At 41.5% G+C, this 24,656-nt stretch overlaps 4 protein-coding genes across 5 annotated transcripts in view; 3 read left to right on the plus strand and 1 right to left on the minus strand.

The window, feature by feature from the left end:
* The window catches only part of cux2b (cut-like homeobox 2b), an 84,804-nt gene extending 83,266 nt beyond the window's left edge, over positions 1-1,538 (minus strand). The window contains exon 1 of the mRNA XM_038703468.1: positions 1,184-1,538. Within this exon, the coding sequence (XP_038559396.1) occupies positions 1,184-1,246 (63 nt within the window). The 5' untranslated portion in view covers positions 1,247-1,538. The remainder of the gene's footprint in view (positions 1-1,183) is intronic.
* A 4,937-nt stretch (positions 1,539-6,475) lies between these two features.
* On the plus strand, positions 6,476-9,634 carry myl2b (myosin, light chain 2b, regulatory, cardiac, slow). Of its 2 annotated transcripts, none has more exons than XM_038704792.1 (7): positions 6,476-6,566; positions 7,994-8,083; positions 8,186-8,261; positions 8,668-8,772; positions 8,910-8,988; positions 9,066-9,114; positions 9,240-9,634. In XM_038704792.1, the coding sequence occupies exons 1-7, from the start codon at positions 6,564-6,566 to the stop codon at positions 9,342-9,344; spliced, it is 507 nt and encodes a 168-aa protein (XP_038560720.1). In that variant the 5' UTR covers positions 6,476-6,563; the 3' UTR covers positions 9,345-9,634. The 2 variants fall into 2 exon arrangements, with proteins under 2 accessions (XP_038560720.1, XP_038560719.1); XM_038704791.1 differs by lacking the exon at positions 6,476-6,566 and adding an exon at positions 7,776-7,849.
* Positions 9,635-10,998: 1,364 nt separating this feature from the next.
* Positions 10,999-15,319, plus strand: ppp1cc (protein phosphatase 1, catalytic subunit, gamma isozyme). The gene is made up of 7 exons (XM_038704304.1): positions 10,999-11,384; positions 11,776-11,907; positions 12,063-12,293; positions 12,925-13,029; positions 13,315-13,538; positions 14,031-14,165; positions 14,660-15,319. The coding sequence occupies exons 1-7, from the start codon at positions 11,330-11,332 to the stop codon at positions 14,747-14,749; spliced, it is 972 nt and encodes a 323-aa protein (XP_038560232.1). The 5' UTR covers positions 10,999-11,329; the 3' UTR covers positions 14,750-15,319.
* A 150-nt stretch (positions 15,320-15,469) lies between these two features.
* Positions 15,470-24,512, plus strand: pptc7a (protein phosphatase targeting COQ7 a). The gene is made up of 6 exons (XM_038704305.1): positions 15,470-16,452; positions 17,768-17,947; positions 19,723-19,921; positions 21,878-22,001; positions 22,102-22,231; positions 22,374-24,512. Exons 1-6 carry the CDS (start codon positions 16,251-16,253, stop codon positions 22,430-22,432), a joined length of 894 nt encoding a protein of 297 aa, XP_038560233.1. The 5' UTR covers positions 15,470-16,250; the 3' UTR covers positions 22,433-24,512.
* Positions 24,513-24,656: the final 144 nt, after the last annotated feature.

The raw sequence follows: 24,656 nt of genomic DNA on the forward strand, positions 1-24,656 counted from the left end.
TAGGCTTTTCCGAGGGACCCGGGCTGCCATGCTCCTGTCATTTCTCATGTTACAGAACATCAGTCAAACGGCAGAGACGTTGCCCTTGCGCCGGCTGAGGCTGATTTACAAACATTAGCGGGGAATACAATTACACAGCCCCCCCGGCCGAGCAGCCCTATGCGGCTTCAGGAGAGAGGAGAGGAGGGGTGTGTGGGGGGGGAGTGGACACTGAAAACAGCGTTTAGCTTCCCCAACCTTATTTCAACGTTTGCTTTCAGGCATACAGGCGAATATCCTGTCAGCATTGTGGTTTATAAATTCAACTTTCAGCCCAGTGGGTTAAGCTATATGCTACTGCTGACATGCTATTTAATGGGACAATATAGGAAGGCTACATGTTATGGCTGTGATACTAACACTCCGCTCACCTGCCACATTATCCACGTTATTAATTAGAAATAAAACATTTTTGTGCCAGCGACATAACAGTGCACCGCTTCTTCAGCGTTTAAAAGACTTAAAAGCTGTTTATTTTTTTCAACAACTAATTGTAGGCTATGCTGCACTATCCGCGACGACTAACGTTTCTAAATGTACAGTCTACACACATGAAAAATATGTTCTCATAAAATGTCCGAACACAATGTCTAATGTCCACAAAATAAACTTTCCCAGTCACAAATAAAACTTCCCAACATGCAAATTCTTCAAGATACAAAAATGTAAAATTACAAGAATTGTACTATAGCCTACTGAAAGATGCAGCAGCAACGCAACGGCCGTCGACACAACCCGCATAAAACATTAAGCTGGGTGAAAAAGTTAACAGCCTACGTCCAAGAACAGAGATTCAGGGGCGCATTAAAAGTTTCCGTACATGTAAGTACGGCGGTGCTTGTCGCGGACAATAAAGAGTAAAAAAGCCGAAAAGCTAATGCATGTAAACACCAGTGCTGTCCGCGGTGCTGATCCCAGATCGGTGTGGCTAACACAGAGGCTGTGCTGCTCCACGGTCGCTCCACCGCTGATCAATGATTGAACTGAACAAAGGCAGAAGAGGGATCAATTTCTAATAACTATCAATGCAAATGCCGCTAGCTTTCGTCTTACATTCGCCCAAAACAAGATAACACACACCAGAGTACAGTAACAAGACATACCGCGGGAAAAATTAGCCGAGAAAGGTGAGAATAGCACTAACCTGAAGCCGCCGTAGATCAAATTTCTTCCAATATTGAAACATCGATCCTACATCGGCGGCCATCTTGGGGGATATTGAGGAGATTTTTTTCAGCGGCTGCAATAAATATGTGGGCTGGATTCCCCCTCGTTAAACAACGTTTACGATCACCGGTCCCACTTTTAAAAAAACGTAACCAACAGACTTAACACGAGTCTCCGCCGATATGTTTGACAAGTCTACCAACATGTTTTTTGTGGAAGTAGGACGGGAAAAAGTAGAGTATCTTTTTGGCGAGCTGCCCGGGTCATTGAAAAGTAAAGAGCAAGTGTATCCGTGCCTCCGTCCCCAACATTAACTGGACAATTGCACTTGATTTTGCTTTGGCAAAGTTATCAATACTGACGTAAAGCCCAGGGATGATCAATACCGTCTGGAAAAGGGAAGGAGATGATGTGTAGATTAGCAGAGTTCAGGGGATTTAAGCCAAGCCTACTTTTTTTTTTTTTTTTTACGTGTTTATTATACAGGAGCACATGGGACAGTAGAATTAAGAGGCAGCCTTGGAAATTAAAATAGACTTTATCTTGTAGTGAAACTATTATTACAGTGTCACTTAGTCCCCACACAAAATAGCCACATATTAAACCCTCTGCCCTATATTTTAAAGGAAATGTAACTTAAATAGGCTTTTCTAAATTTATTGTTATTACTACTTTATTCTTTCAGAGTGCTATGTACAAAACCCAATAACTATAGCTTGACTTTATTTGACTACTTGTAAAAATAGCCCAGGTTTAAGGCCCCTCTTGATATTTAACATTTTATATGTTGTGATTATGTTTTTATTTATTTATTTATTTTACTATTTTTAGATTTTGGGGGCCATCCATTTATATAGATGATGAAGGCATGTCTGGCTGTATTGATCGTTTTGTTTAATTGTACATTAATATAAGGAGAAGAAAATGATAATATAAAAGTATGTATGTAATAAAATAGCATAACAACATGCTTTCTGATTGAAACAAAAAAAATGTCTTTATGAAATTACACATAAAAGTTAATGACAGCAACATTCTAAGCAGATATAAACTCACATATTTGACTTTGTCTAACTTAATAAAGCATGAGGGTACTCTTTGTCTACTTAAAACAACTCATTCCTCTGGTCAGGCAGCACACATACTGTAGTACTGCTTGAACACTTGTGCCAGGTGCTCCCCCTGCTGACGCCACAGTATTAGAAGCAAGGTGATGTGCACATTGTGAGATTTCCTCCATTAATTATACTATTATCACTGAGTGAAGGTATCCATCAAAACCAATGGTTTAATCCATGTTCCACCTACTGATCACCATGCACATCTCAGTGTACAGTAGCTTCTAGCTGATATCCTTTATGAAAATCAGTCCCGGGTAAAAAAAAAAATAATATCCTCATGGGTCATATTTTTAGCACCTTGGGGGACAATGACATATTCCTTTGCCGTAGACAGACGCCTAAGGGGAAAGTGAAGGAAGATTATTAAAAGTTTTGCTTATTGCATTTTATTTGTGGCTCTAGGGTGATGCTAAAATGCAGGATGCAAATATAATAGGGAAGATAGTGATACATCAAAAAAACTGAATTGAGCAATAGGAGACAGTTTATAATTTATTGACTCATAAAGGTATGGACAAAGATGATGAATAAGAAATAGCAAATTTCTCCCTAGTTTGGTGATTTCCTGACTTAGTTTTGAAACATTAATACTTCAAAATCAAGCATTTATGCTAATTAGCGTTGGAGTAGAGGACAGGATCAACCACTTTTTTTTTTTTTTGATTAACTAATTGTTTCCTTACATACAGGAATTCTCTGAGACACACTTCAACAGAGGGGTGAAAGGGCAGCGTCGGCTGGGAGTGAAGAGTGACACAGGAACAGGCTGAAGCTCTGGATCAGTATACTTCAGGAAGTAAGGGCGTACAGTACATATTGTTTTATTTACTTTGAATCTCTGACCTTGTCTTTGAACCAAACAGCACAACCTGCTCACACCAACAAAAGATTCAGCAAAGTGTTTGTGTTCACACATTCTGTTCTGGCTACACAGGAATGTAGAGCACCCAGGCCCTGTGGGGACCCAGGTGGGACCTAAACCCACAGTATCCATCTCCAGAGGCTGATGCTTTGTCTGTCAGGCCTCTGAATCCACATTCTGCCTTATGAAACATTGCTGAATGTCATGGACTCAATCAGATCTGTAGTTCTGAATATAATCATGACCTCACATTCACCGCTGTCTCAAACAAAGCACTACGGGCCTCTTCCAGTAACCTCATCACCTCATTCAAATTAATACAATCTAAAGAGTAATGTCTGATTACTTAAAATGAGGACTGCGCGCACAGAAGGGAAATTATCCAAAAGCGAGAAAATCATTGTTTTGATGAGGTCGCTGAATGAGGGATTTGAAATGACTGTGTTTCTTTGAAAGTGCTGACAGCATATTTAATGAAATGGCAAATCGCTGATGAGTGGTGGCAGCTTCTTTGAGCTTGTATTGTGATTTCATGGTGGTAAAAAGCCCAAACCACAGTTCTGCAAACAAATTGTTAACTATAAGATCCATTGTCTCTTGGTATCCTGGAGGATATGTATAGTATTCTCTTAGATCCACTCAGTCATCAGTTGGACGGAGATTCATTTCTGAAGGATCTGACAACATGTGCAACGTCACAAAGACCTTTGCACCTGGATTCTGGAAGGCTTACTTAATTCCTTTATTTTGACTGCGTGTTAAAGTTTGACCATTTTCAGTTACTTTTTAAGCAATTATTACTTTGGTTACCATAGCAACCTTTATTGGACCAAACTAGCGGGTTAAAACAAAATAGAATGATGGCCTGCCAAAATGTGAAAGGCTTTGACTGAGCAGGTTCACATGTATAGCAGCATGACATAGCACTTAACAGAAGCAAGGCTAAGTCTTACTATAATTATATGCACCCCATTAGTCTTTTATCAAACCTTACTTAACCTGGAAAAAATATTATTTACTGTAAGAGTCTGGAACCCATAGTTCTCCAGAAGGATGCATCCACGTGCATTCTCATCAAGGGAGGACGAGCTAAACCCCTTTATGTTATGCAGAGAATCATCACACTTTGTAACACTACTTTCACAAATACAGGTATGTCCTGTGTAGCTGAACCAAGCAATGCAAGGACTCGTCTACAGTAATGAAAGTAACGATGCTCCTGCACTTTACCTGTATTAAAAACAATATTTTGCTGCGTGGGTGATTAGTGGATCATATTAAGGTTTATTAAAATATTCATTAGAAAATGTGATAATGTCGTGCAATTTTAATAAATAGAAATTATATCAACATAATGAAATATCTTAAATTCCCAAATGATATTTGTTTAAAATCAGATGGGACAACTAGAAACAGCAAGTCAGACCTCCATGGTAGTTGAGCTGTTTCCTGCTGTGGGTTGCTAGCACTACCCACTGGACAAAACAGGTAAATGAATGGTCAAAGAAATAAAGGAGTCTGCAGTGTGCGTGTGTGAACACTCCACATGTCACTAAATATTAGTGGTGTGGACAAACATTGTCCACTATAGTTGTTGTCATGCTTTTGTACAGGCTTAAAATCTGTCGCTGTTTGCCAGTTGGGAAAATTTGAAGCATTTGTCATTTCTGCTGGGTAGCCTATAGGCCTTTGTCACAGTAGACGTTTTGACTGGTCAAAGCAGGGAAAGCGCAGGTGGAACTAATAACATTAACGATGTTCCAGTAAGTCATGCCTGTGAGCCATTATACACAATACCAGGACCCTGTGACTGGAACATCTAATTGCGATGCGGCCTTAATGGAGGTTATTAATTACACCTGTGCTTTTCATGCTATAATATGTCAAAATGGCTGTAATTCAGTCACAAAAATATAAATTAATGCAATTGTAATTGTAATATTCAAGAACATATATATTCTGCTTTGAATATATTTTCTGATATTTTATGTATGATGTGTTTTGTCAGAAATCTCTCGTTCTCCCTCTGAAAATCTGCTGTACACACAGCTGCTGGACACAAGATGTGATTTATTTCAGTGTAGCCTCAGGGTATGTGCACTGGAGGCTTAAATTTTCCACATCACACTGTGTAAGTTGCATACTGTGGCGCCCCAGTACTCACCTGGTGCAGCGTCTATGTATCAAGTCGTTCCCGCAGTGCTGCTGTATGTCTTCCCCGCTCTCTCTTTCTTGCCTCTCTTCTGTGACAATCTATCAATTATAGCAGAAATAGTGAAAAAAAAACATCTTTAAGTTGCACACTGGACCATGATTAGTTACCAAGGTATTATCCTGCTTGTGCACACACTTCTTAAACTGAGACTTATGGTGAGCAAGGAGAAACTTTCCCCTTCGGCAGATGAATGTGAAAACAGCCTACAAGTGGCACACTCTGCACATACATCATTCTGCACAGTGAAGCTCAAACATGTCAAGTTAGAATAAGCAAAACACATTTTTGGCCGGAGGAGGGCTTTAAAATGTTGACTGTGGGTGTGTGATGTTGATTTAGTTACGTTTGAGGTTGTTGTGTTGTATTAGATGTCATTGTATTATAAGGTTTTGAGCATTTGTTAGATTAACTTGTAAATAATACAAGTGTATAACAAATAAGTTACACCTATGTACAAAGGTAATAACTGGGATTTGACTTTCACATATATCTTCTTTGATTTTTGACTTTGATTTTTGACTTTTCCACTCAAAATCCACTTACCTTGCCTTCTTTGATCACAAACAATTTCACCTCATACACCTCACAGTAATCTGTGATCTGTTTCGTGGATGGATAACTGTCCAACACTGTTGTAGGAGAAAAGCTAAACGACATCATTCATGAAACACATCACATGAGCAACGTTTGCCGATAATGTTTTCCACACCATGGGTTCAAGTCTTATTGGGGTTCAGAGAGCTTTAGTTAACAGTTCCATTTATTGTGCTACCAAGAAACAGATCCCATCATCACATAGTTTTGGTCCCTGTGGAGCACTAACAGGACAGCTGGCTGATGGATCCCATCAAGTGCAACTGTCAGTCACAAACACAACTGTCCTTCCTGAGCCAAAGCTATGTCCTGTTGTTATTCTGGGGTCTCAGTGAGGGGGTATGTGTGTTTGGCTATTATCCCTAAATCGCATGAACTTTGACAATGGGGGGTGGTGGCAGAGAAGGCATAGTCTTCTTTACCTGCGTCTCTGCCTAAAGAGGGCATGGAGTATTTATAGACCATAAGCATGCGCCATTATGGAGGGGAGAGTATATCTACCCCTCATTTTGTGTGCCGCTCCATCATAAAGCAGCAAGGATACTCATCTAGCTACCACTGAAACATGGTGAGTGGACACAGATTTCATTGTCATTGCATTTAATCTTGTTTAAAGTACCACCACACTGTAAGGAGACATTCTGTTTTTGCTTGCATGCGTTTATATAGTATATTATACAAATAAATATTTATAATATACTGTCACGGCATGTTTTGATGAATTATACATCTTGCTCCACTCACACTGATGACAATGAATCAATATTCTCCATGTCAATATGCTCATGGGTACTGAATACAGATCACCAGAAAAATAAATAATCAATAGGACAGGACTCCCGTTGTACTATTGAATACTTATTGATTATTGTTGTCTACTCACAAAGCTGAAATTAAAAGAAAATTATGAATTGGTAATTGTAAGCAGGAAAAGGAGATAAGAGGAAAGGAAACAAGGAGAGGAGAGGACTATTGAGGAAAGAAAAGGAAACAAGGGAAGGAGAGGGGACAAAATAAGTGTAGAAAGAAATGAGAGGAGAGGAAAAAGGAGGCAAAGAGACAAGAGAAGAGTAGAGAAAAGGACAGAAACTAAGGAGATGACCTGAGAGGAGAGGAAAGGAAATGAGGAGAGGAGGAAAAAAGAGGAAAGGAGAGAAGATTGAGATGAAAGGAGAGAGGAACAGGAGAGGAGAGAGGAGGAAAGGAAAGAAGAAGAGAAGAGCAACAGGTACATGCTACAAACAGGCCAAGAATGACTGAATGTATTATTTTTGATCAATCCAGCTTCCATCGGTCCTCTCAGGACGGTCTGCACTGGGCAGTATCAAGAAACAGCACATTTTGCCTCGCATCCCATGATTGCATGAATCCTCTTAAAACAAAATAAAGAAATAAGAGATGCTGAGCGCCAGAGGTCCTGTCCATGAGATATACAAGTGCTCAAGAGCTAATCCACAACAAGGGCTAGACAGCAGCTGTCGTGCGGCCTGTGAATCCAGGCAATATGATGTCATCACGCTGCATCCCCTTACACTGTTTTTCACAGTTCCTTGGCAGTCATGTAAATAACTTGACATAATCCTTGTCCCCGAGGGATTTCTGATCAAACAGGGCTCAGTGTACCATCCTGTCATCACCCAGGCCCTATAAAATAATCCCTCATGTGAATCTGGGACTGTGGGAGTGCAGGCAGCGGACCACACCCTCCCCAGGCTTAGTCTGCATTCTCACAAAATTGGAGGCATGAGTAAATATTTCCATAACAAACTGACAGTATTAGTAATCCCTCCTAATGAAATGCATGCTCCGGTATAAACCTTGCCCGTTGTGCAATTAATGCCCCCACACTTGGTAAGTTTGCTGATCATTGGCTCGGTACCGTGAGCGCACGTGTCACAGTAAAACCGATAATGAGTGAAGCTGAAGCGGGGAGACAGGTGGTGATTGCTCCGTTAGTACTGGATCTTAATCGAGTGTCACTGTCAAACCCTACAGGCCCCGAAGAAAGCAAAGAAGAGAGCCGAGGGAGCCGGCTCCAATGTGTTCTCCATGTTTGAACAGGCCCAGATCCAGGAGTTCAAAGAAGTCAGTGCTTGGCCTAAATGTTGTCTTTCACATTGAATTTGAGCAGTTTACTGGTGAATGCTGACAGTGCATACAGGAGACGTAACCATAAACCTTCTGCAGGCTTTCACTATCATGGACCAAAACAGAGACGGTTTCATTGACAAGAACGACCTGAGAGACACTTTTGCAGCTTTAGGTAAGACCACCTGTGTGTCTGTTTATCTGTGTATATCTATTTTGTGTTGTGAGGGTTTTTCATCGTCACATTTCATATAAGTATACCCAGTTGTGAATCTTGTTAGAGCTGATGCGATTGGTCCATAGTCATAAGATGTTTCAAGCAATAGGGGTTTCTGCTGCTTGTCTTTGTCTGATGTAATGGGAACTGAATATATATTTTGTTTTGGACTATTGCAAAACAAGCCAGCTGAGGATGCCACCTCAGGTTTTCGGGGGAAATTACGATGGTCATTTTTCACTTTTTTGAACATTTTATCGATTCATCTCAATGAATCTAGAAAACAACAGATAAATCAATAATGTTAATAATAATTAGTTGCAGCTCCAAACCCTATTACACCTTATCTGCCATCCTTCTTTAGGCCGTTTAAATGTCAAGCAAGAAGAGATTGATGAGATGCTGAAGGAGGCACCAGGACCGATTAATTTCACAGTCTTTCTCACCATGTTTGGAGAGAAGCTTAAAGGTGAGTGGGCTGTTCTGTATAGTCCAGAGCCTGATTATATATAGAGATTCAGGACCATAGCATTTCTTGGGGGGAAAAAGGACATTACCTTTGTTTAAATTTTTCATCAACTCAGAGCTGCCACTGTTCATCTTTAGGCGCTGACCCGGAGGAGACCATCCTCAACGCTTTCAAAGTCTTTGATCCTGAGGGAAAAGGATCGTTAAAGAAAGACTTGTGAGTAACAGTGTAGCGCTCTAGTGTTGGAAGAAGTGAATGTCCAGTCTGCTCACCATCACTGCTTGTCTTTACAGCGTGACAGAGATGCTAACAACCCAGGCAGACAGGTTCTCCCCCGAAGAGGTTAGAGCTCCACCTCACACAATGTTAGAGTATGACACCGTTGAATTTTGATTAAAGATATTCTTCACTCAAAAACGTTGTTTTTTTTTCTCCTTTTTTTTTTTTTCCTTCCTTCATGCCCATAGATGGAACAGATGTTTGCGGCTTTTCCACCAGATGTGGCAGGAAATCTGGACTACAATAACCTGGTCCACGTCATCACACATGGTGAAGAGAAAGACCAAGAATAGATTTGTTATTCCTGAGATTGCACTCTGGACATTTAAACCAATGGGTCATGTTTGAGCGACATGTGTGCATGATCACACATGACTACTGCAGAAATTCAAAGCTAAAAATAACTATTTCACATTTCAGCTTCAGTTTGTTGAATTACATACTTGTTTATGGATGCATTAATTGAGTATGAATTTAAATGTTATAGTATGTATAGTTCTGTCTATTACACTGTGTACATGTATTTGCTTCTCTTAATATGTAATAGGTGAAATTAAAAGTTTATGTGACCACAGAAAAGGAAGTGTTTGTTTACATGCTATGAGTTATTTTTTCTGAATGAATGAATCACTGGCAGTAGCACTGAGGAACATTTTTGCAAAGATCCACTCATGCATATTTGCACAACCACAAACTTTTGATGATGAAGGAAATTTCCAGTGGTCAGGAGGTTAAACCTGCAGGCCTGTGAGGATGTTAGCTAATCCCAGTGTAAGAAACAACAATTACGCTTGTCCATTTGGCTCCAGGGAGACAGATTTGTGTCCGGCTTAACCTCCCATAGCTGCAGCAGAAAAGGCTGTTTCACAAGTAATATTTCATTAGCTGAATATTGTTTGAGTATTACTACAGTGCTGACTGTGCAGTAGGCTATGCAAAGGTTAAAAAATAAAATCCAATGTCCAATCAAAAAGGTTCTATGCACTAAGCTAAGTCTTACAGAGTATATTTCAAATATAGTACAAAGTGTATTTAGGGATGAATCCTTTCCTACTCAAAGTGTTCCAATTTTTGGAATATTAAAATACCATCCGTCCATCCATCGTCAACTGCTTATCCTGCGTACAGGGTCACCGGGAGATTAAAATACAGATGAATTAAATTATTTGCTAATGACACAACCTCCATCAGGTCCATTTTTGATGAAAAGATCTACATTGCACTGACTTTCTGCCAATGATAAGCCTAAACTGTAGTTAAAGTTAACAGCGCAACTTCATTTGATTGCTCTTGAAATGTGTTACATTTGTTAAAGGGATATGTAATCTTTAATTTGCCAGACTCCATGTGTGCTTTGCCAAATCACATTACATTGAAGTTTCATAGCAGTACTCTCCTTTAAATGTATGAGCAGGAATGGTATGAATGTGTTCCTTGTCAATATATTATAGCTGTCAAAATACTAAAGGGCTTGTTTTTTCAACAAAACTGGCATATAGGTTGTATGTTGCTGAAATAAGTAGGCCAATAATTATTGCATCATTGTCAGTTGTTCCTTTGTACCTCCCAAAATGCTGCATAACTAGCTGGTAAATAGTTATCCATTTCTGGACTACATCTTACTACTACTACTATGGATTTAGGACTTAGAGCTGCTCCAACTGGCTATTTGTAAATAATAATATTAATGCAATTGCTTTCTTGTGTTATTCTGACCATTCTTAATACCATAGTTGTCCCCTGTCTTTCAAATCTTTAAATCTATTATGTATGAGGATTTTATAGCCTTTATGATATAAAACACACACATATACGTAAATATAGGATTTCTGTCTTGTAATCGGTTTCTACAGTCAGAAACTCAGTTTTATCTAAATGGGTTAAAGAGTCTTTCTCCATCCAATACAGTAGGGGGCAGCAGCGGAGCAGACACCAGCAGCCTCCTTGAAGCAGCAGCCTCGTACTACAAGGTGCGGCAGAGAAAAACATAGACGGGACGCTTTCGCTAGCTACCGGGGCTAGTGTGCTTGACGTTTGTTTGTTTTTTTTAAGTTCCTGCTTCTTAGCAAAAGCAAACATTGGATGTAGATTTTTTTTTTTTTTTAAACTGCGATGTCTAAGTAGAACATTCGATTGTCAAAAGTGTCAACGAGCAGCTAAACAGAAGCGCCTAAATCAACGAAGCTAACGTTGGGTAGCTAATGCCAGGATAGCTAGCGGGCTAGCTTTCACTAGTGTGTTAACGCCAAGAATCGATTTTACTAACGCCAACGTTGCAATGGCTGATGTTGACAAGCTCAACATTGACAGTATCATCCAGCGTCTTTTAGAAGGTAAGAAAATGCTGAAATAATATCTATAAAACACTCGCATTATTTAGATGAGCGGAATGCTGTCATGACAAACACTAACGTTAGATAGGCGGCTAGCTGTAGCGCATCCGTATGTTTGTCAACATCTTGTTAAATAACTCGTTGACTTGCCGTTCTTTAAGGCCAGTCACCAGTTTCCACTTATTTTTTTGTCTGGGTTGAGAAAGATGGTGCAGCTGAAGGGCACTAAACGACATGACCTTACTTACTTACTAACGTTACAACGCGCGCTATACAATGTTTGGCGTTTGTCCCTCACAGCCTCAGCACAGAGAGACTGTCGCAGGCCTTGCTACCTTAGCTAGACCCGTGTTCAACTTCTTTCTGATTTTTCGTTTGTTTGTTGTTGCAGTCAGAGGGGCAAAGCCTGGCAAGAATGTGCAGCTGCAGGAGAATGAGATTCGTGGATTATGCCTCAAGTCCAGGGAGATCTTTCTCAGTCAACCCATCCTTCTGGAGCTGGAGGCCCCTCTCAAGATTTGTGGTAAGTAAGGTTATTGTGTATATGTGTATGTTATTCTTATAAGAAGCATTTTGGCTTTTATATTCAAATTTCACCAAGGAGGTGAAGGCAAATTATGAGTGAAAAACAATTAGATGTACTTCAGTTTGGTGCATTCATTTACCCTGGTCCTGCAGGTGACATCCACGGGCAATATTATGACCTGCTGAGGCTGTTTGAGTATGGGGGTTTCCCTCCAGAAAGCAACTACCTGTTCCTGGGTGACTATGTGGACAGGGGGAAGCAGTCTCTGGAAACCATCTGTCTTCTGCTGGCATACAAAATCAAATACCCAGAGAACTTCTTCCTGCTGAGGGGAAACCACGAGTGTGCTTCAATCAACAGAATATATGGTTTCTATGACGAGTGTAAGTGGTGTGCCTCCATGGCTATAAAAATATTTCCAAATTTAATATCTTTTTGTTTCATGTATTGTAGCAGTGATGGTTTAAGTTCATTTCTGATTTTTGTCTCTTGTGTTCCATGCTGGGTGGCTTTAGTGCACTTTGCAGCACAGAAATGTTCTGACTTGGCTTTTTTAGGCCCCATCCGCACTACTGCGTTTTTGTCTTAAAACAGAGGCTGTGTCATTGTTCTCTGTTTTTATCTTAAAACAGAGAACAATGACACAGACGCTCAAGTTTGGCTCTCTTATAAGTCATGCAAAGCAGAAACACAATGCTGCTGACATAGTTTTTGATTTGTTATATTTATAAAAATATTTTGTACTGTGCAAATAACACTTATAGCTTGCACTTGTACTGTGCATGTCGCCTTTTACTTTGCGACGGCTCCCAGTCTGAAACGACCAGCTTAAACGCTGGTGTGGACGGAAATCGTATTTTTAAACAGAAATGCAGTAGTGTAGATGGGGCCTTAGTCCTCACACAGGGTCTATATGGTTGAGCTTTTTTGGTGGAACTCTGCACATGCAGCAGAAGAAGTGTTCTTACTGCTGTGAAATAATGCTTAATTGAAATAATCTTTTGAACTTTTTAGGTAAAAGAAGGTACAACATCAAACTCTGGAAGACCTTCACGGATTGCTTTAACTGCCTCCCTATTGCAGCTATTGTTGATGAGAAGATCTTTTGCTGCCATGGAGGTGGGTTTTTGTTTTTGAAATTGAAATGAAAACAATATTCTAGCAATGTGATGGGTGTGTTTTTTTATTTTTTTTAATACACATTTCCCTTAAATACAATCATAACTGTGGCCGTTTTAGTTTTATCCAGAACGTCAAATCTACCTTTGTCATCAGCCACTCTCATCTGTCCATGCGTAATGCTGTCTGCATAGTTTGTCAACTGACGTAGGGCCTCACCCTTGTGCAATAGGTACTGACCTCAATACTGGTGTTTATTTGTACTTTTTCTGCCGTTCTGTTTAGGACTGTCACCTGACCTTCAATCCATGGAGCAGATCAGACGCATCATGCGCCCTACTGATGTGCCCGACCAGGGTCTGCTGTGTGATTTGCTCTGGTCTGATCCAGACAAGGATGTTTTGGGCTGGGGGGAGAACGACAGGGGTGTATCGTTTACCTTTGGCTCAGAGGTGGTGGCCAAGTTCCTACACAAGCATGACCTGGATCTAATCTGTCGTGCCCATCAGGTATTCACAATCACAACAGTGTCATTCTAAACAGAAAAGTGACTTTGACGTGGCTGTATATTGGCAGGTCACCAGACATGCTGATACACTTGGTACAAGGACTGCAGAACGTCACGTACTGTGTACACTGGACATTGGTTCCCAACCTTTTTGGTTTGTGACTCCTCAAAATAAGGCAATGTCTATGTGAACCCTGATCCCTGGTTCCTAATGTCTAGCGGTTGTGACCAGTTCAACTGAAGATGTTTTTCCCCCGTTGTTTTATTTGAGTAACCTAAAGAGGTCACATTATCCAGTGATTCACAAGAAAAAAAAGGAAGGACCTGAGGACAGTCTGAATAAAAAGCATATTTTGGGTGGCATGGAGCTCTTGTTGGGGTCCTGATCCATCAGTTTGGGAACCACTGCGTTAGACTGTATGTGACATCTCTTCATGTTACACATTATATTATATTGTTTAAGTGAGCCTTTTTACTATTCTCTCACTTGCAGGTTGTTGAGGATGGCTATGAATTCTTTGCAAAGAGGCAGCTTGTCACTTTGTTCTCAGCGCCTAACTATTGTGGGGAGTTTGACAATGCTGGTGCCATGATGAGTGTGGATGAGACCCTCATGTGCTCTTTTCAGGTAAGGCGCCTTTGCTTGTGCATTAATTACTTCAGGATAATATGAATTGCACTTTAATTTGATATACAACTGTAAAATACTGCTGAATTGGACAACAGACAAGTCGTTTGTGGTGCCTTGTGTTTGTTGTGTTGTGCTGAATGTTTAAAAAAAAAACAACTACATTCTGTGTAGAAGTAAAGCCAATTGTTCACATAGAACTGATACCATGATGAAGAATTAGCAGACAAAGTGCCAGTAGATCTGCAGGTACACAAGTAAAGTTAAAAACAACTAGTAACTTTTCACCCATGAGTTTCAACAACTGCTGATTGGGCAGCAGCAGCTGCTTTCAAGATCAGTTTGAATTTTTTCTTATTCATTATTTTAATTTATCGACAATGTAAAAATAATTGAAAACAGCACACACATTTAAAATGTTTTCTTGTGCCGGGACAAGGTGTGTTTGGCTGCAAAAGGAAGGCAATTCCCATATCTCTTTATTCCCTTTGTAGATTTTGAAACCAGCTGAGAAGAAGAAGCCCAACGGCAGCCGTCCTGTGACTCCCCCCCGCAACATGGTCACCAAGCAAGCAAAGAAATGAGTGGGGTTGGGGTTGGGGTTGGGGTTGGGGGGGTGGTACAAATGGCTGGAGTCGCACTCCTCTGTTCTGCTTTCATCTTCTGCACTTGAAGGATTGTAATCCTTCATGCTGCCAATACTGAAAAGATATTCACTCCTTCCCGATGAAAGCAAATTATTTTGTTGTTTTGTCCACAGCGGTAAATTGATATGTCACCATGAAAACCTCAGGTGTTTTGCACTCCATTTTGCAGCTAGTCTTTACCACATATGACTGTTCAATCAGGAAAAATGTAACAACACGGCTATTTATGCACAGGAATGCCTTGTTTGAAGCTGTGCACAATTTTTCCAGTTTCTTTCATGTCTTATTCGTTTGTTATCTTTTTCTCAACAGGGAAAGGTCACAAACACCTGTTCACTTCTATAAAACTTTATTTACAATTTATTTACGTTCTGTGTCATAGGAGATTGACTTTACACTGCATCATCACATTTTTAAACAAGTCTTGTGCTAAATTAAATTAATAAAGAAGCACTCTTGTAATGTCTAAATCTTTCTAATAAACATTGAGTGTATTTTAGGGGGAAATTGGTATCGTTCTGTCATTTGTTCCTAAAAGTCATAGGAAACTGAAATACAAATTGATAAATTGCAAATGCTTCTTGCCAAAGAAGACTTTGAGCAAAGGGGTTCCCACCAGTCAACACCCACAAGGGGGAGACAGGATGTAAAATGTAGGCCAGGGAAAAGGAGGAAACAGATGTGAAATATTGTATAGGAAACGGGCTGGAAGTCATTATGAAATATAATGTAGTTGTATTATGTACTATAACGGTTATATATAATCCTTATATTCGCAAATTTCCAAGAACATGCTGTTTTCCCTGATTTATTTCCTCCACAATAGTTATATATCTCACGTGTCAAGTTTATTCTTACGCTTCACATAGCCATTCTAAGTTAATTTGTCCAAAGAAGCATGTATCTACCCGTACAACATTCCTACCTGTCGTTATAGCGCACACACCGTGTGTACGCACAGGTTTATTGCTTATTATAAAAGATAAAAGGTGCGACGTCCTTATTAGGAAACGTAGATTGCGTAACGAGGTCTGACGTCAGAGCAGTCACAAGACCTTGGTAGCAGAGCGGAGCGTGCGAGGCCACAGGGCAGCTCGTTCACATTTCGTCTTATGTAGAGTCTCAGGCGGGACTGGCACCATGACCACGGAGAAACAAAGCGTACAGGTCTGTGGGAGCTGAAGAGGCGGCTGTTTTCTGTGAATTTATTTTTTCAGTTTTCTCGGCGCAGGAATAAAGCTCCCCGCAGGCTGTGCCTATTGTGCTACTATATCAGCGGAAGGCATTGTGTGTCGGCGGCAGTGTCCGGCTCAGCTCAGCCGCACATCTCCTGCCTCGTTAGCAAGCTAGCAAGTCAACACTGTGTGCTTACGTCCGCGCTAAGCTAGCAGTGCTGCTAGCTTGGCCGGTTTGTTTGGTGGGAGCTGGTGTGTAGGTGATGTTGTCCGTGCTGTCGTACGGTAGACTGGTTGCCAGAGCTGTCATCGGCGGACTTTCTCAGACAGACAGCCGCGACTACAGCCTGGTGACGGCGAGCTGCGGCTTCGGCAAGGATTTCCGCAAAGGTATCCTGAAGAAAGGGATGTGCTATGGGGACGATGCGTGCTTCATCGCCCGACACAGGTCCGCTGATGTTTTGGGTGAGTGTCTGCTTTGTTTGCCGTTTTGGAAACATTAACCAAGCAGTGCGACATCACATTGTATAACATTGGTTATGACGTGAATGAAAGGTCAAAGGTCACCCCCTTTATCCGAAGACTCAAATACTAATACGAAAGTTGGATTGCACGTGCGACCACATTTTGTTGCAGTATTCAACTGTTCACAAGGCTAATGGAAGTGTCAGAGTGTTGAGTGCTTTTACATGGGACACCCTGCTGCATAATGAGTCGGCTTGAACCTGAACCTCCCATGGGTTCATATTGTGTAAATAACTCATTCCTCACGCCATCTGTGATAAGTAAACAAACAATGCGGGAATTATGATCTGATTAAGTGACTCTTCAGCACAGCAGCACTGAATCCTAGAGAAACAAACTGTTATTTAACACCTCTGCAGAAGTGTACAGCTCTATTGAATGTATGTGTGCTGATGCATGTTGAGTTCATCAATACACACAGGGAGACATAGAATCAAAACATCCTTTCACCAAGTCAAGTTATTTTTGGAAGGGTTGATTAGTTGCAAAGTTGAGTGTCTGCTATGAGCGGGCCTGTTTCTCTGTTCTGGCACAGGCTGAGGAGGCGCAGAGGACCATCCTTGTATGGTCAGTCCTGGGAGTAACAAGACTAAAGTTTCCTTTCTAGGAAAATCTTGGACCAAACACTCCTATGGGAATAAGTGCTCTTAACCCACAAAAAGAGAACATATTTCTATAGGAAAATTGATAAAGGCTTGCAATGAGGAGATTGTTTTTTATGCATTTCGGGAATTACATATTTCATCATTTGGAAGCCAAGAGCTAAAATGTATTTTCAGTGTCCTAAACCAAATTAGACATAAAGTAACATCTGGTTCTGTTATTTGAAATAACTTGTAACTTCTGTATATTTCCTTAACATAATCAGGAATAACTGAAACCATGACAGGTCATAGATGAAGTCTTTACAGACGGAGGCTGTTTTATGTCACATTTCCTTGATTTCCTGAACACAACCTTTTTTTCTGTACTGGATGTTCTTTTTGCATCTTTGTGAAAGTGTCCATTGTATTTCTTCATTGTGCAGCTGCATAGCATCGTTCTTGTTTCTCCCAAGATCCTCACTTGTTCCACACGTCTGAGGAATGTCATAAAAAGGTTTTTTTTTTCTGAGCTTATTTTTAAAAAGGTTCCCTCATGGGGTTTAAAAAGTAGCATTATGCACAAAACAGAATAGAGATGGGGGTTGTTGAACTATAATTAAGGGGGAAATTATTAATTCCAGTCATTAAATGAACACCTGTCTGTTTTGTAGGTGTAGCAGATGGAGTGGGTGGCTGGCGGGACTATGGAGTGGACCCATCACAGTTTTCAGGTACATTAATGAAGACATGCGAGAGGCTGGTGAAGGAAGGACGCTTTGTCCCCAGCAACCCCGTGGGAGTCCTCACGACCAGCTACTACGAACTGCTGCAGAACAAAGTGCCATTGCTGGGTGAGTAAAGCCACTGGAAACACAGGATCTCAGTCTTCAGAGACACTCACACCCACCTCCACTTGTTCTAAAGACACAATAAAGTAGACGGGAGCCTGTCAGTGCATTGTACAGTACGTTTGTGTTTATATGAATTCAGATTCCTGTCCATAACCAGTGCCTGAGAAAAGCAACATTACGCTCAGGTCATGCTCGCCATCTGTGGTACCTTAACGAAGGATATCTGGTTCAATGAGTACAAGAAGTCTAGAGGTCTCCTTATCTTCCGAACCATTTGTATTTAATATGTTATAGTAGGGATTCATACTCCCAGTTTTTCAACTCTCTCTTTACAAGCTCACTAAACTGATTAAGATCCATGCATGCCATACACTCTGTTGGACAGTTAAGTTCAACCTATGCTGTGTGGAGGCATGCTGTGCTTGCCAATGAAACAGTGCATTTTCCATGTGGGTTGGATCTGAGTACACTATTTAGGGCTAGGATGTTTGTTCCATCTGTTGTGTGTCGTGTGGCTGGATGGAGCTTTTTGCATCATGAGTCAGAGAACAGCCAGATCCTATTAAGAAGTCCTGGGAATGCCCCGTGCAGTTCACTACCAGAACCCCTTACCTCCTTCGCGCAGCTTGCTGACAACAAAGCGTGCACGAACACGTAACATTAGCGAACAAATGTTTCAGGAACGTGTCTCTGCGAGTGTCAGTATTTTTCCACCCCTTTTATCACATGTGCAGCAGGGGAAACAACACTGGATTGTGCTGTTCCCTCTTCACGGCAGAGGGAATGTTTTGAGACCGGCAGTGTGTGGAATTGTACTGCTGGAGAGAAGAAAGGGAGTGAGTCCCAGAGCGTGAGGGGTTTTGAAGGTTGAGCATATTTTGGTGTGCCAGATGAATCACCAGCAGGGTGGGGCTGCACAATGTCCGCCTGCCCTACCAGCTCATGTTTCCTCTTCACAGTCTCCCTGATGGTGGGATGCCAAAAATTCTTAAAACCACTACGCTGATTGTGGTACATTAAGTTTGTGTAGTCATGCTGACCTTATTACTCAGTCTCCCAAACACACTTAAGAATGGTATCGTTCCACAAGCGTAGTCCCTTCCTAAGCTGTGCAGCCTTAGAAAGTCAGGGGGAAATTATCCAGCTTTGTTTTCATGCAGGCATTTGAATGAAAATTATGTATTAAAATAGAAAATATAAATGGCAAATTTCAAGATATTTCTTCACGACAGGCCTTCTTTCACCGGGGATATATTGACATGTCGGAGGAACAGCACAGGTGTAAATAATGAAATTAATTATGGCTGATTTCCATTTAGCTGCTTCAGTTTCAGGTCCTGGTTTTGTGCACGGCTTACTGGGACACTTGAGTACAATGCAGCCATTGTTAGTGTAATTAATAATACCTATGCTTTTTCTACAAGTGTAGAAGGACTGTTATAGAAATCTTTTTACACTCAATTTTTCATGTATTTTTTTTTAAATTAGGCATACACCTTTTGTTATCTGAACAGCAAACGTTGTTTACCCACTATGGCCTGTTCCTGAAATTTCATGTATATTGACAGTTCCTGTTCTAATTTTAAAACAACACAATGTGCCTAAAGAATAAACATTTTTAAAATATCATTTCTTTCAGTACTTCTTAGTTTTGTCACAAATGTTCTGTGGTATAGTTCGTGATGCAGACCATATTTGTATTTTAGTTTTAGAATATTTTAACATGCCTGCTTAACATTTGCATTGAAAATAAATTTGTTTGTGTGTGTCTGCAGGTAGCAGCACGGCCTGCCTTGTGGTTTTGGACAGGCAGAGTCACCGGCTGCACACAGCTAACCTGGGAGACTCTGGCTTCCTGGTGGTCCGGGGAGGGGAGGTGGTCCACCGCTCAGACGAGCAGCAGCACTACTTCAACACGCCCTTCCAGCTGTCTATCGCTCCCCCGGGGGCCGAAGGGGCCGTCCTTAGTGACAGGTGAGACACGCAACAGGCAGCACCTCTTCCATCTGTTTGGGTACTTAATGGTTAATGGAGCAGCTGATGCGGAGGAGATTATACATGTGTTCTATACAGCATATGATATAAAGCAGTACACATCCTGATATAAGTGCCGACACAACAAAGGTGTGTGTCTGTAACATACTGAACTGCAGGACATTTTGTGCTTGTGTCACTCACATGAAGCAGTGATTTGTGAATGTCGTGGCTGTCCTGTGTTGAGCTGTAGTGTCAGGGGCCACGTGCTGCTGTGTCTCGTTGCTGTAGTGTGCCAAGCAGCAGCACAATAGACGTCAGTAGAGTGTAGGGCAGGCGTTGGATGTTTGCCAAGCTTTCCCTCTTACCCAGGTCAAAGTCTGTGTGGGCTGATGGGCACCAGCAGGATCAGCCACCTTTGCAGATTATTTTGAGTCTCTTTTTTAAAAACGTTTCTGAACAACTGAGTGAACCATGGATGAACCTCAGCTGCATGTCACCAGTGGTACAAAATGTGTGTTTTATTTTTATTTCTCATAACGACTTCTGAACCCAACCCATCATCACTTTCGGTAGCTCTGGATTTAATGTGACACTTTCTTTTTAATTTGTGCATTTGAGTCATTTAGTTGAAGGATTTACTCAATGATTTACACTGAGTGCAACAGCAGATTAAGCTCCCAGTCCTAGATCACTTAAGTAGCAACCAATAGAAAAAAAAAGGTGCAAGAGTCCAAACTTAAGTGCACTAACATTCCTTTGACTGCACATTACAAGAAAGTCTCCTTGAAAAATTAAAAATTTGGGGGCTTGCTGATGTGGTGAGGGAGAGAATGACAGCAGGTACTCCTGGAAGAGAAGTGTTTTCAACATGCAGGTGAATGTGTATTTTAATGCTGGGCTGGGCTACCTCTCTAGTATTCGTTTATTCGTTTACCACAAGTGAAATTATTGTGCTTTGTTTTCACTGCTCGTCTGTGTTGGTAGTTGTCCTCCAGCATGGTAATCAGACAGGAGGGAACATCACGTTCTCATGTATGGCTTTATAGCTAGAAGCCCATACATTTAGCCTGAGGATTAACGTCATAATGATGATTAAAGATAAGACGTTTCAGAGCTATCGCTGTATGACTATCTGCAGCGTTTGTCCTTGGTAGCATTTGCGAAATGGCTTTGGCTCATGAATGTGTTAAACAATGGATGATGAAGCCAAACCTGCCAGCCTGTTCATTTCAGTGACTGCTGAACTACTCATACTTCCGCATCTAACTTTGGGTGCCCACGACGCATGGAAAATAGAGTCGTTCTATGGCTCTACCTGGCTGCCAGGAAAAGCTTTACAGTCGTTCTTTCATGTGAACTGCAATTTCAGCGACCTCAAATTCACGGGACAGGACATGCTGTTCCTGGGAGCTTTGGCTCAGCCTGTCATGATGCAGTCCAGACAGATTGTAATGAATAACATTCACGACTGGCTAGGGGATGTGCAGGAGGGTGAGGGCATCTTCCAAGAACTGAACTTGACACTCGCAGACTAACTTGGTTCCTGCCTTTATGTATTGGTAGCATCTTTTATTGGACCTGAGTGTCCTTTCCAAAGCCCTCATGTGATGATGATGGTATGATTCCTTGAATGTATTCTCCTCCTGCACATGTGATTAAGTTTCTGTAGCCAAGGTCAAATATCAGGAGCAATTGGGAGTCTAGCTTTTATGGCTTTGTCAGTAAATTTTCCCACTGGGTATTATTACCAGAGTAATGTGCTATAATCAGAGGTTAAGATGGGAGTCCTGTATGAAGGTGTAAGAAGGTAGAGAGAAAAAGCTTAAACAGGATGAATTAATATGGTCACACCCTTGCTGATCACTGTGAGACAAAACATATTAAAAATCTTAAATCAACAAAATGACTGCTTGCGGTGCTCTTTGCCTGATGTTACTGTGTCTGCGCCTGCAGCCCTGAGGCGGCAGACAGCTCTTCCTTCGACGTCCAGCTGGGCGACATCATCCTCACCGCCACCGATGGGCTTTTTGACAACATGCCTGACTACATGATCCTGCAAGAGCTGAAGAAACTCAAGGCAAGTCATGCTGATGCCCAAACTGGTTTGCCATTAGAAGTGGAATCAGAAATATGTCTGGAATCTAAAATGTCATTGCTTCTTTGTTTTTGCTCCTCAGAACACAAACTATGAGAGCATCCAGCAGACGGCCCGGAGTATTGCAGAGCATGCCCACGTACTGGCGTATGACCCCAACTACATGTCGCCTTTTGCACAGTTTGCCTGTGACAATGGACTGAATGTAAGAGGTAAGTGTCTCAGCTCTACTTGGACCAGATGGAACTGAACCTTATGTCCTGATGCTCTCAAATAGGTGGACTACAGCACATAATATGAATATGCATTTTTGCTTAGCACCATCCTAACAGGACACTGTTCTTTTCTGTCCAGGAGGAAAGCCAGATGACATTACAGTGCTGCTGTCCATAGTGGCAGAATACACTGACTAGAGTCTGTGTGGAACTGTGGACAGGGGGCATCTGCCTCTGCAGGTATCGGACTGCTTTGATTCCTGCTGGCCAGGATGAAGGACTGATGCCAGATGCGTCCCCCCGCATGCTCTGGCTCTACTCTGCCTCAGCCCCCAACTGACCATCAACCCCTTCTCCCCCCCAAAAAACTCCTACATGCCCACTTCTCTGTGATCATGTACATCACAAAGGGGCTGAATAAAGAGGACTAGAGGCCTGAACCGTCCTCTTGGCCAGGCTGCAGTGTTGGCTTCTTTGCAGTGTTCCAGTGCTCACTGGATAATCCCATTGTCCGGGATAAGCATCGGGCACGCTAGAGACGAGGATAAGTCTCTGATCGGTGGTTTGGGCAGGGAGGACGCTGAGATTCAGATTGTGAGGCAGATGTAGCCAGATGGTAGGTAAGGGCTGCTGGAAGGGAAAAACTACTGAGTCCATCAGTAGTATCAAGAAGGGAACTGCACAGGAAGTGGCAGCATTAGGGCTCAATAAACAGGCTGCCCTGTGCAAATGGATGTTCCTAATGATACAGTGGTAGTTAGAAAACTTTGGCCTGGAAGCTTTTATGTTGGTGTAGGGAGCATATGTTTGACAGTAGGATATGACTGGTGTGCTCTGTTAAATGTTTGCAGAAAAGTTGTGTATGTGGTTAGTTACTTGGCGGGCTGATCCAGTAACATTTCATCAAGAAGAGTGGCAGCTGCCTTTCCCATACCAGTGCAGTTCAAATCCTGCACACATTTTGTTACCTAATGGCTGCTGGGATGAAGATTTTATAGTTCAAAAGCTTCTCTGGATGTATATTATGTCAAACTGATGCCCTCCCTTTAATCTCACCGCTGCTGCTGAAGTCTTGATTGTGATTACATGTGATGTCTATGGATGTGTGCGGGATGAATGCGCTTGTCAGTGTGTCTCTTGAAATGTGTAATTAGTGTCTATGAAATGGATGTGAAGGCTACAGACTTCTCCATATCCACTGGGCTTAATTGGTCTTGCAGCCTTAAACGCACAAAGCTGAAAAGCCTATCGGAAAAAGCTCTACACAGTGGAAGTTGGTCAGATGACCAAATGTATTTTTGTAACTTCTTTGTTCAGTGGGATTTTTGAATTCTTTGGATGGATCACAGCAGCATCAGAGTAGCTTTAGAAACTGTTGTTCTCAGTCAGCATTCCCATTTCTTCTCTCTCGCCTTTCTGCTGTAGAGCTCCAATGGCACATTCATCAGGTCACTGCAGGTTTCATGTGAAAAACTGTCATCATATTTCCACTACAGCACTACAAATTTGCACTCTGTTTTCCCCCCAGTGAAAAAAAATTTCTTCATAAAATCAGTATTTTGTGTAATGTTATGATGTGCCTTGTATCAGGTGTCGCTGATACTGGCAAACGTCCATAATTCCTTAAATCCCCACCTATGTGCCAGATACTGAGCACAAAGCCTGAAACTGCTAAGTAGCCATAAGAGTCAGCAACAGCTTTCCCATCATGCCCTGCTGTCTTAACACTAGGTCTTTTCACGTACAGTATGTCCAACCTTTTTTCTCCTGAAATCTGCATCTCTGCACTCAGTCAGGAGCTTAGGAATAGTGATAAAGCCATTGCACGCTTAGAAAATCCTCCCTGTGGATCTTCAGATCACTGTTTACAATCTTCACTACGTAATGGACTCTTTCCATACTTAATCTACTGCAGTGTCAGGTGTCACTTTGAAACGAGGTTGATGGCCACGGAACAGCAGATACAGGCAGAGCAGTGAAAGGTCAAAATGTGAGTTTAAAGTGTTCTAGCACCGAGTACAATCTAAGCAGCCTTAACAATATTACAAAGCAATTCTCCCAGTCCGATGGTACTGCTACTGTTAGCTTTGTGGTTCCTGACTCATACCTGTCGTGACACCTCTTCCCTGACGTCTCTCATCGTCCTCTTCCACACACTTTGTTACAACCAACCAGAGCATGTCTATATTTTGGGTGTACAGTTCAATAAAGATCGAAGCTCTGTAAAAATACATTTGAAATCTGTACAATATTTAAATAAAGAGTATAGTATTTATTATCCTGTTGTTGTGTTTGTTGGCTGTGATGTGAGTATAAACCTGTACTTGAGTTTTAGATCAGAACACAAATCTGCTATGCTTGAGTATTGAGCAATCCATTGCAGAGGTGTTTTCTTTACCGGTGCATGCTGGATTACTCTAGC

This window comes from Micropterus salmoides, unplaced genomic scaffold, assembly GCF_014851395.1.
Source record: "Micropterus salmoides isolate LMB-PRFRI ecotype aquatic unplaced genomic scaffold, ASM1485139v1 Ms_hic_scaffold_7, whole genome shotgun sequence".
In the NCBI taxonomy this organism is placed as follows: domain Eukaryota; kingdom Metazoa; phylum Chordata; class Actinopteri; order Centrarchiformes; family Centrarchidae; genus Micropterus; species Micropterus salmoides.